Raw genomic sequence first — 12674 nt, 5'->3', positions numbered from 1 at the left:
CTGTATCTACTAACACATGCATACAATTGAGTTATTAATAGCAGAGAGTAATCAAGTTCAAAGAACTTTAGTGGAAAATGCAGCACCACCTTTCCTACCAATTGTTGAGGCATCAGTGATCAGGTCTCTTATCAGTAGGCCTAAATGCACACCCTTAGATGTCTAAGATATTCTTTAGCCTGCAGGAAGTAAAGGCAGAATTGTCACTTCTGGTTTTTTAAAATGCAGTAATCTGAGTTGTGTGAATTGTTTTCTGATGAGATTAGAATTTGGGGAACAAATCAATAAGGTTATAAACTAGTACAATATAGTTGTCTTTGTATCACTGCATTTTTTAATCTCTCCTCCTCCTTTCCTCCAGCTCACCCCACCTTTTTCTTTTTTTTACCATCTGATGGCATTGTATAAACATGTTTATTTCCAAACAGATTTTGAAGTCCTGGTCTTTTTTCTACCTTCTCCTCATAGCTGTAATATTTTCTAGTCACCTCACCTCTGGATGTTGTTACCTCATTCTCAGTTCCAAGGGTTGGGCAAATTTTAATATCAAACAGAATCAAACTTAAAGAAGCATGTGTGTCCTGAAGAAATGGAAGAGAGCAGGCTTGTTTACTGAATAGCTGGGAACTGTTACTGGGGAAAATGTTGGGATAAAATAGAAGGAAGACTTTTGTTCACGTTGATTTATATTTTATCATATTAGGAAAAAATTGTACTCACTTGCCATGCGTTCTGGATCATTTGTGAATATCTGGCTGATTAAACAAAGATTGTGGCCACTTCTAAGTTTGTTTTTCTGCTCCCTGCTACAGATCTCGATCGAGTATAGCATCATGTACAAGTGTAAGCACCCAAACTGCTTCTGACGATCAGGTTGTCAAATTCTGGGATGAACTCAGTTTAGTTGGCTTACCAGATGACATTGATGTTCAAGCCTTATTTGAGCCAACAGGTAAGATCCGTTCTTCTCCATCCTTTTTCTCCCTGCCCAGTAGCAGTGCAGTAGCCACAGTGACATGAGTGAAGTTTTGCAGCTGTTGGTTTGTGGTGCTGTGGTGTTTGCCAAGTCTCTGATGGTGCTTTGGTAGCTTTTGCCTGTGTCAGGTTTTGTTTTTGTAGTCTTCCCTCCAGAAAAGAGAATCCTCAGCTTATTGTGGGGAAGTGTTTGTAATCTGCTGCTGAGCTGGTGTTCAGGTAGTAATACCTTCAGTACCATGATTCTGTTTTGGGGAGAAAAGGGAAAAGGAATGAGGCACAGCTTCATATAATTCTCAGAAATGTTAGTCCTCTGATGTTACCTGATCTCCTGCAGCAAATTTTACTGGAAACAATGGAATAGAAGATTTAGAAGAGCAGTGGAGGCATAATGCACATGTATGTTTCCAGAATCTGCAGTTTTTTTGTCAGAAAAACGTCTGGTTTATCATCTGCTCTTTCATTTCAATTGAACTTTTCTATATTTAAGTTATTAATTACTTTCAGAAGACATCTGTGTTCAAGTGATTTGATGCCAGTAGTCCATTCACATTTTTTGCTCCAAAAAATGGAAATACATTTACATAATAATAAAAATGTCACTCTTTTATGAGTGTGGAAACTTGTTTCAAGGTCTCATTCAAAGAAAAAACCAAAATGCAATGGTTTTGTTGCAGCAGTTTTACTATAGTGGATGTTGTTGCATAGGTGTAGATTTATCATTCTACATTTTTAAAGTTGCTAATATTTCTAAATGACTCTTCCCAAACCCATATAGAGATTTTTGGGATTTTATTTTGTAGCTGATACATAATTTCAACAGCTAGTGTAAACCATCATTCTAATTCCTGTATAAAGCAGTCAGAGTATTCCTTTGGCAGTATACATCATTTGCATTGTTTTTCCCAGAACTGAATTAGAAACTTTCTGTAAGAGTTACCTGTTGAATTGTACAAATTATGATATTTTTTTGTTAAGTAGGTGTATCTCTATACTGTTTTTGTTGACCATTTTCTCAGTCTTTTATATTCTATTTTATTTATTTTAATTTTTATTTTATTTTTATTTTACATTTTATATTTATATTTTATAATACTTTGTATTATTTTATTGTGATCAATACCACAAACCGTCTTTGTTGTATTCACCATTTTCTCAGTCTTTTATACGAGTATCTGTTCATGTTGTATTTTGAGCTTTTAAACATTTTGTGTAGACTTATAAAGTATCATACTAGCGTATTCTACATGATCATACAGATCTCCAGGCTTGGGAATAATAAATTAAGAGTACAAACGTAGGGAAATGTTATCTTCAGTGAAATACAAGGTGGAATGGAATTGTGTATGTGTTACACAAGCATTGAATGTAGAATCAAAGTCAGAGCACCCCAGTGCTATGATTACATGTTCAGGCACTTGAAAATGATAAACAGATAAAAAATGGTGTGTTGTATATAAAATAAAATCTTGTGTTTGATAGTAACTGCAATATATTCAGTGTTTGATAAGATGGGTTTTCAATGTCGCAACAAGAAAAAAAGGAGGAGCAGGCCTCTCTGTTATTTTGGGGAAGTACTGACTGCCAGAAGGGAGTTCCATGCTTGGAGGCCGTGCCTGGCAGAGCCGTCCAACCCCGGCCCTTTGTGTCTCTGTGCCCTCCAGGTCACTGCTGGGCTCATCACCGCTGTGCGGAGTGGTCTGTGGGAGTCTGCCCGACTGAAGAGCAGCTAACGCTGAACGTGGACAAAGCTGTTGTCTCAGGGAGCACAGAAGTGAGTAAAAACCACCTGAATGCTCAAATCCATAAAAATGTGTTGGTAGGGTGTTGAAAGCGAAGGGAGACGACCCATCTTGTTGTTGATCAGCATCGACTCCGATTTATTGATCAGTCATCTTTTATAATAGTGTTAATTAACTTCATGCATATTGCAAAATCCGAGCTCACGATAGGTTACAGAGAAAACTCTAACCCCTCCCTTTGTTTACAATACCCGTGATTGTTTATTGAAACCAAAATTAGTGTTCTCACTGTGATATGAAAAGTTCTCAAAACCTTCATATCTGTTCCCAGAGCAGCCAAGGACTGTTATGAGAAGACTGTCTGAGAACCTAGTTATTTACAAAATCAAGCCTGGGAACTGCTGCTTTACAGCTGCCTTTTACTTTCCCATCAGCTGTATACCTTCATGGCCTCTTTCTTTAAGCCATGTTTGAACCAGGCTCTCCACATGTATTTCTTTATTTCTTTAAGCCATGTTTGAACCAGGCTCTCCACAGTAGGGTTGATAAAAAAAACAGTGCAATACAAGTGTGACTAAAAATACCCATGTATGAATCTCTGAGCTCTCATTTATAATAAGGTTTCCTTGGGCAGATCCTGGTGCTAAAAACTTCCGTTGCAATTTATTAAAAAGTTTTATGGAGTTGCATGGAAAATAACATTAATTGGTTTGGAGGTAACTAGAATGTAGGAAGAGCCAGGCTGACCAAAACAAATTAGAGACAAAGGAAAAGTTGTGTTCAATTAGCAATTACCTCCAGTAGGTAGAGGTAATATTTCTTGTACCAGTTTATATCCTGAAATTATATAACGCAAATACAGTAAAAAAAAATAATTCTCAATTACTTTCATGCCAGTTTCAAAAAGCAGGTTAGCATAAAAAAGCCAGTGTTTGCAATGAAAACTTGCCTTGATATTCTAAATACCCATAGAAATACAAAGAAAAATATTTAATCTTTTAAATTGAAATGGTAATATCTTTGGAAAAGTGAGTACCTTTGAAAAGGATGAACTTGTTCTGGTGTCATATTCTGGTACCATTTTGAAATCTTGGAGATGTACTTCCCTTTGATTTTGTCACATGTAGCTATATTTTTGGTCATATTTAATAATGCCCAAGAGGGTTTTTAATAATACTATTATTTTTTATATTAAATCAGCCATGTATCAACAAATATTTGTAATTTTTGGTGGTTTTCCCATGGTTATGCTTAGGCCTTTTTTCACTTGAGTCTTCTTGTTTTTCTTGCATTATAATAGAACAAAAATTTTGGCACAAGATAGCAGTAGATGTTCTCCATCATTTGGACTTAAAAGATGCTTCACATCAGTTTTTCAATACATAGAATACAGCCATTTTCATGCCATAGAATACAGCTTTTTTGTACCTTTTTCTATTCATATTAAGTAAATGCTTTATTTTGAATAATTATTTAATTTCTGTGTTTCTGCATTCTAAATAAGATTATTGGAAATGAGTGAACCTGACAGTATTAAGTTCTAGATGAGCTTGAAAATGTTAAAATATTTTTGTGTATGTATAAAAAATTATAGTAAGAATTGAAAGAATATTCAAAATTGAATCTTTTTTTTTTCCCAGCCTTGCTGCTGAAAGTTTTTGCCCATTGTTTTTGGCTTGCAGTCATTTTGTGATCAGCTCATTCCTGTCTGTAGTCATTTCTTTTAACAGAAATCCTGGTTGAGCTGTTAAAGTTTGGGTTTTGCTGTGTTGAATTTCATCCTGTTTCCGTTATTTCGTTATTTCTTTATTTCTTTCTGTCCAGTACCTTGCTCCTTCCCTGTGCTCAGGGTGATGGTGCCTCACCTTTATGCCATCAGCACCTTTGTAAGTTTTGCATAGATGTTTACAATGGAATTAACTACAGATTTTTTGAAGAATGAACATCTCTGGCGTTGCAGTTTCCGTTTCAGCTCTCTTTTCATGTGCTGTACTGAATCTCCCTACTGATCTTTTCAAATTCTGCAAGTAATGTTTAGATCCCCCTGTTGCACATGTTTCATGGCAGTGCAGAGAGAGGAGAGGAGTTGAATTGAGTGCATTCTGTGTATTTTCTATTCAGTCTTTTCTGAAGCCGTTGAGAACTTTTTTTTGTGTAGCTCAGCAGTCAGCCAGTGAAGAATGATGCTGATTTGGTTATTCTCTTCTATCCTTCTTGTGATATCCCCAGGGAGAGCTGAGGAAAGGCACAACTGTGATTCTAGAAGAATAGCTAGATGGAATTGGACTCCTTTATCCCAGTATCACACCAGGGATTTATTTGCCTTTTTAATTTGTTTTATTTTTTCAAAAAATAAGGACCAAACTCTTCTCTGTTTCTGACTACAGAGAAGTGTAGTGATTGCTCAAGGAGTTTCTCTGGAACTGGCTTGGAGCCCAAGTGTTTGCTTGTGTCCAGGCTGTAATACTTGGTAATAATTCTTCCACTACTTTTTAACTACTTTTAAACTTGTTACTAAGATTAAGAAGGCAGTAAAAAGTATAAAGTCCTGGTTGTCCTCTGTGATAGTGCAAAAAGCTCATCTTTGTTTGAGTTATTTTAAAAAAGTTTAGAATGAAAGGTAAATTAATTAATTGAAAGTATGTGTTTGTGTTTGCAGCATCTTCAGTGCTTCTGTTTGTTTGGGCTTCTTTCTAATGGGATGTTCCTGCATTTTAAAAGAAAAGTTCTGTTCAGATGTTCTGAAATCTGTCGGCCATGCAAAGGCAACTATGTGCCCAGGGCATACAGAAAAATATTTCAAATAAAACCAAGCTTTATGCTGTTTCCTCTGCTTGCCACCAGATTTGCTTTGGGTTTGTTGTTGTTTACTTGGTAGGGGATTTCTGTCTTCTTGGAAGTCCTTTTGGCATGAGGAACTGGTTTGTGATGTGGTCTGCACTACTGAATCTTTCCTTTTCTGGGAAAGTACATTTTCTTTTCCTTCTGTTCATGTAAAAATTCATATTTGAAGTGTAACCAACTTTTAATAATTTATTGGTTTAGGTCTTTCAGTTTTTGGAGAGCATTTCAGGCCTGTTCTTACCTTGAGGAACTCTTTAATTTGTAAGCTACATTCATGTTTCTCATTAGTTAGGCTGCCTATTGTTTGCAAATCTGCTTTAACTGGATATGACAGTGTTTCTTATTACTCTGTTTACCAGTTGAGATGTCCATTTGGCTTCACTGAACTTGTGATTGCATTAGTAAAGCTTGTGTGGACATACTCCACCGAGCTCTTCTAAAATACATAATTCTATCCATTTTGGTTTTACTCTGGGCCCTTCTTTGCTAAAGGTTTAAAACACAGCACTACAGAGATCTCAGAATCTGTGAATGTCTCACAAAACACCCTGCTTAGCGTGTCTTTCTTCTTCATCTCTTTTGATTTGCTCATTGTGAGGGCCTGGCAAAGGCACCTGACCAGCTTGTTTCATGTATTTGTGTCTAGACAGTGGTGGATTCTTTGTCTTTCTTTCAAAGTCTGGGGTTTGCCATTCTTTACTATTCATGACTGCACAAACCTGCATCTGTGAGGTGCTTGAAATCCTGTGTGTCACGTTGGTTTGTGACAAGGGACAAGGAAAAGCTGGAATTCACAGTCAGATCTGAGATGGAAGTGCCTCAGTTCATCTCATTGCTTGTCTTGCTTACCCTCAGCAAGGGAGAGTCCTGGCTTTTCTCAGAACTGCTTTCTAAGTTTAAGAAGCCATAGGGAAGAACTGGTGATCTTGGTGCCAAACCTAGTGCCAGAGCTTTTCTCAGGATGATCCTAAGAATTCTCATTATCCTGGTACAGTGTGTAAGGTAGAGCTTCAACACCCCAGTGTGGCAGTGCCTTCCCTCCACTACTTCAAGAGCATTTCATGGGATTTGGGAGTCATTTTGTTTCAAAGTTTGAAAGAAAACAACTCTTCAAAATATCAGTGGGGTAGAGAAGAGTTCCAGTGATTTGTTTGATCCAAAACTTAATTTTTCTTATCATTCATAAGATAAGAATATAAGATTCACCATGGTAAAGAAGCTGTCATGTTGTCAGCTTCAGGAAGCTGGACTTTACTGGTGTTTCTACTGATATTTAGTGTAAGATGCAAAAACAATGTGAATTGTAGACTTAATAAGAGAAACTAAGCAAAAGAATCTGATCAAACAGAAATTAGAGTTTTTTTCCCTGAAAAAAATACAATAGATGTGGACAAGTGTTTACAGCTTTTTCTTGTATTTTTGGTTTCAGTGTTACATTTTTGTAGCTCTCCTGTTTTCTGATACTTGGAAATGTGGACTTATATTATCATGTAAAATGTAGAGGCCTTTAAGGCTTGTATTTGTTCAGCTTTTAACAAGACTGGTTTCTAAAATAGTAGCTCCAAAAGTATTTTTGGGTATTTTTAAGTAATATTTCATAATTTTGATGTTTGTTTTACATGTATTGAGTAGGTTGCTGTTTGTTTGTTCTGCAGCCAGGTGAGGAAAATTAAAGTTTGCCAATTATCTGCCTTACATTGTCTAGCCATAGCTACTGTGTATGCTACTGAGTCCCAAATAATGGGGACTGCTTTTTGTCCCCCAGTATGTAAATAGTTCAATTCAGAAAGTGAGTTTAAGTGGATAATTGTATTTAAACCACTTTTGAACAAAGTGAGCACAAGGGAGGGGGTACAAGGATAACTTTCCCAGCCACCTTTCTCTTCTGATAAGATGTAGGAAGCAGTTTCCAAGTTTGGAAGGGTTTGTCAAGGACACAAAACTCAAAGAAATCAGTGCTGGTGGAAATCAAGGAGGTTCCTATCTGCTTGAAGGCTGAATAGGAGAAACATGATAGTGATGAAAAGTCTATTTTAAATTCTTTGCTCAAGACTTGATTCTAGTGTGATGCCTACCAAGCTAGATCAGAAATAAATATATTGAGGGGAAAGATGGGGAACATGTTTACACATCTTTTAAAGCTGTCCATATTTTGAATGTATCTTCACCCCTTAATCTCAGTGCTTTTCTCATCTTGTTGAAAATTGTTTTTTCATGGTGTGTGTTTTATTTGTGCTGCTTCAAGTTGAAAGCCAGTTTGGCTGAAATGATACTTCCTTTTGTTGTTCCTTATGTACTGTTAACTTCATACACTGGGGAGGATTGTGCCCATTTAACCACAGCAATTTTTCATTAGGTTTTACTTTTTTGTTGAGAAATACTGTGTGAGAAATGGCTTAGATGACAGAATCTTGAATGTAGGGATGGTGTTGGCTTTGTGTATGTCACAACCCAGCTGAACAGAGCATGGAGTGGTGTGGGGTTTTTCTAGATAGAGTGCAGAATCTGCAGCTCTTTGATGCTTTAAAAGCTCCCTTCTTCCTTTTTCATTGTTGAAAGAATGACTAATTTTTAAATCCAGAGAAAAATGCAGGAAGAGAATGTAATATATTATAATTTATGCCATTTCTAGGTAGTGTCCTCTGTGTTTGCCCATTTTTCAAGGACGAGCTTTGTAACATGAAAACTAAATTAGTTCCTCTGGGATTCAGAAGTTCCTTTCTCACCCCTGGAGTTTTTTATGGTGCTTTTGCACACAGCAGGCACTTGGCTTCTCCTCATCTCCCTTCACTAAGCTTGGGAGGGACTACCTGGCTGCTCTTGGGAGTGGCTTCTGATTTTATCTTATTGAGGGTTTTTTTTTCCTGTACTTGCTTTTGTCCTGCAACTGAGGAAGTACTGCAGGAAGTTTTCTTCCAAAATAAAACATCTACTTTTTTTTTTTTTTTATTTTATGGGTTGCTGTCTCTTAGAGAGCTCCAGCACAGGAAGTACGAGAGAAAGACTGGAGAAATAGTGGCATAAGTGTCACCAAGAAGACACTTGCATGTGCTTTTGGTCAGTTTGGTAGTTTCATTCAGTTCCTGGCATGTTTGAGACATACTGTAATAGTTCAGCAATGAGGGCTGTGGACTATTCAAGTTTTCCATGACTTTTTCTGTTGTTATTTAGAGTTTCTCTAGAGATCTGTAGCCATTTCCCTGCTGATGAGGATAAGCATTGTTTTTAAAGGACCTTGCTGACTGAGGGTACAAATTCAGGGACAGTTTAACACTGTAAATTATCTTCCATGATTTACTCTGTTCCATAATGGTTTGGATTTTGGTCACTTAAAGCCAGATCCTTGTTGTCTTGAAGAATGTGAATTGTTCTTAGAGATTGCAAGTGACATCAGAAAGCCTGTGTCAATTGTTTTATAGCTGTATTTCCCAAGTTCTGGAAAGCAGCTGTGGTATCTTTAAATTATCATAGTTGGCTCTGATTTACATGTGTAATTCTTCTGCAGCCATAAATAATGTCAGTACAGCTTTGGTAAATCTGTTCAGGTTACAGAGCTGCCATGGGACCTCTGTGTGTTCAGATTTTTTGCAGGTCCAGCAGTTTGAGAACAGATATTTGATACTTAGTAAGATCTGCAGCTTAATTCTCATTGTCAAGTGAACAGTGATTAAAGTATTGTTTCATTTGAACCAACAGAAGCTTTACCATAACAAGAGAGTTGCTCACGTGAGGTCACAGAATCACAGATTTGGCTTGGAAGGGACAGTAAAGATCATCAGTTCCACCTCCCCTGCCATGGGCAGGGACACCTTCCAACCAGGTTGCTCAGAGCTCCGTGGCTTCAAACAGAAAGAGAATGGCTTTAGACTGGGTTTAGAGTGGAAGTAATTCTTTCCTGTGATGGGGGTGAGGATTGGGACAAGTTGCCCAGAGAAGTTGGGGCTGCCCCATCCCTGGAAGTGTTCGAGGCTGGGTTTGATGGAGCTTTGGGCAGCCTGGTCTTGTGTCCCAGCACATGGCAAGGGGTTAGAGCTGGATGATCTTTGATGTCCCTTCTAACCCAAATCATTCTTTGACTCTGTGATTCTGTTTTTTCTTCTGCAGTGAAGCATAGAAAAATGTAAATTAAGTTCTGATAGAAGAGTTTTGTTACCTATCAAAACACAGCATCTTTGAAGCTACAGACTTAAGGACTCAGCTTTCAAAACACAGTTCCTGTTTCTCATGTTGTCTAATAGACCATATTTTCTAGAACAAAATAAAAAATATTTTTCTAAATCCCTGCTGGTATTTAAGACAATGAAGTATTAGTTAAAACTGAGTAAATGCAAATTAGGAGCTTTGAGATTCTTTTCTTCTAGTACATTTTTGTTATTATGGCACTTAAGTTATGGATACCTTGGGATATAATTAGACTCCAGGCTTGTATGTGAATCTTTAGTGGTGTATTTAAAAGTTTGTAAGGATCACTGTAAACTAGACTGGTCTGTCTCAATAGTTGTGGTCATAAAGTAAGAGGCAGTAACACATGGGAATTATGTGCCTGAAGTAAAGGCTAAGCATGTCAGATGATTGAAGGGGTCTGGAAATAATTTTAGTTTTGAATTTTTCATTTATTGAGAAAAAATCCTTCATCTATTTTCTTAGTCTTTCTGATACTTGGGTAGGTCTGGGTACACGGCTGAGGGAGAGGTTGTTAGTAAGGGTTAATTGTTGCAATGTAATTGAGGTTTATTGAGTGAAGAGCTGGCCTGTTTTTTATTTCCCCCCACCATTTGTTAGATAGATTGATACTTCAGATTTGCACTGTGTGATACCAGATAATCTGTTACCATTAAGTAACTTTCCAAGTCAGCCAGCCAGTGAAAAAAAAAAAAAATACAAAGCTACAGTATTAAACTGAAAGTATTTCATTAAAAACTTGTTTCTAAAATAATCTGAGCAATATTACATTTTTCCCCAGCCAAATTTCATTTAAAATAAATACAGATTTTTTAAGTAATTTTCCCATAATTAAAATTTTTGTTATTAACACTCCAGTAAAGCCAGTACTATGCTTCAGCTTGTGAAGGTCTTTGGGATTTTTACAAGTGGAAAAGTTTATTACTAATATGAAGAAATACTTATTTCAAGACTGTGTGACACATATGTCCACTTTAGCACATATTAGAAACAGCATCTCAAAAAACAAAAGATGTTCCTTTCTTCAGATACACAAAGCACTGATCTGTTTATGTGCTAATGTACAGTAGAGTATCAATATACCAAATATCAGTAAAGTGTTTGATTAAGAGCTTTTTCTGGGTATGGAGCTTTTTTTTTAAGAGTTTTTTTTTTTTATGGAGTTTGATTCTTATCAAGTGCAGATGCTTAAATGTCACTTTGCAGTCTCTGTAGTAGTTCCTTGTTTGATAACCTGTTACCAGTGTGATTCTGACCTGTTGCCTGGAAGAAGGAGCACATGGTCATGTGAAACTTGCTTAACTATTGTTATTATTTTATATTGTTTTCATCATGTTTATTGTATTGACAAGAGGAAGGCAGGCTTTAGTTTGTGAATCACAGTTCAGAGAAAAATTTGCCTTTTCAGATGAAGCAGAACAAAAGATGCACATCTTAAAACAAATTTTATTTTCAGATTTTTCTTTTGGTGTGCTTTGTCACTAACCTTTTGTGAAATAACAGCTATTTTGTATCCCTACCTATTTGTTTCCAATTATGTGAAAAAAATACTGTGAATTTGTGTGCAGATTAGGTGGTACTGTCAGTGCACATTGGACCTCACTGCTTAGAGTAAAACTGTGCCTTGTTCATTATTTGGCCACAAGAACCAGGTTCTAGAGCTTACCCTTGCCAGGGACAGTGGCCAGTGGATTCCAGTATATGTTTTAGGTTTAAGTAATGAACTTCTTTTCACAGTGAGCCAGGATTTTTCATAAACTATCACTTCTTTCCAGTTACAATTTCTCTTGCTTCCATTGCTCTGTGTCCCCTACAGTTTTGTCCATCTGAACAGAAGCACAGTGCCATTTCTGGCAGGTGAATCTACCTAAATGATCTTTCCCTTTATAACTGCATTTGTGGAATACAGCAGCAAACGAGAGAGGAAAATACTTGGATTACTTAGGCAGCACTAAGTGTCTTTCCTTAAGATGGTTTGTGTGGCTTCATCTGAAGGGGGAATTGTTTGATTTTTCAGCCTGATCCATTGTTTTTCTCTGCCAGAGCAGTGGTGCTGCTGGGTGCCTGCTCTGGAGCCAGGAGGGGGTTCCAGGGAGCTCTCCATGGGAGCACTCCCATGACAATCGAGTAGGAAAACAGGGTCAGCCTTAGAATTTTCAGTGTGGGGTTTTTTCAGGCTGAATGCTTTGAAAAATGCACCTTTCTTGAACTCCAGATGTCAGATAGGTGGGTACAGAATTGGGAGAGAAACTGTGGCTACAGAAACGTTTCTGAGAGGGTTTTGATGCTGAATAGGTGATAGATAAGCACTGAGGGCAGGCTGAGGTGTAGGAACCAGACAGAAAGAGGCTGAGAAACAGCAACAGCCCAGGAGTGAAAGCTGAAGAGCCTTGCTGAGAAACATGAAAGGGCCTGTGTTCCTGGAGGAATTTCCAGTGCAGGTTTCCTTTATTCACTAACATTCACTGAAATAATTTACTGGAGGCTCTGAAGTGAAATTGTTCACTGTGTGTTCCAAACTGCGCAAGTGTGTTCACAAAGACCTTTTCTTCCTTTTGCATGACTTGGGTAAAAAACACTTTTTTTTCATAATGCATCGAAAGAAATCCTCTTTTTTTTTTCTTCTCTCCCCACTTCCCTTGATGTATTTCATAAATGTTACTCTGAGCATTAAGGCAGTGACATAGCAGTTCACTAACATTCTATTACAGGATTTTAGTATCTGAAGGGAAGGGTTATCTGTTAAAACCAGAGAGAATCTGATTTCTGAAGAGCAAAGAAAACCCACTAAAGGAAAATCACACTGTGTCTCAAATCAAGAATGTACCTTGTTCCTTGGTAATGTGTCATTTTACTGGTGGAACTGACCCATTTTATGGCTTTGCTGTAGAAAATGAGAATGCAGATACTTGGGCTCTCCCTTTCTTCTGT

At 37.2% G+C, this 12674-nt stretch overlaps 1 protein-coding gene across 1 annotated transcript in view; it reads left to right on the top strand.

The window, feature by feature from the left end:
• Positions 1–12674, top strand: part of KMT2C (lysine methyltransferase 2C) — a 187815-nt gene that overhangs the window by 75352 nt on the left and 99789 nt on the right. The window contains exons 5-6 of the mRNA XM_058809368.1: positions 813–952; positions 2640–2749. Coding sequence (XP_058665351.1) covers positions 813–952; positions 2640–2749 — 250 coding nt within the window. The remainder of the gene's footprint in view (positions 1–812; positions 953–2639; positions 2750–12674) is intronic.

This window comes from Ammospiza caudacuta, chromosome 1 (assembly GCF_027887145.1).
Source record: "Ammospiza caudacuta isolate bAmmCau1 chromosome 1, bAmmCau1.pri, whole genome shotgun sequence".
NCBI classification, from domain to species: domain Eukaryota; kingdom Metazoa; phylum Chordata; class Aves; order Passeriformes; family Passerellidae; genus Ammospiza; species Ammospiza caudacuta.
This window is presented reverse-complemented; position numbering and strand designations above follow the sequence as displayed.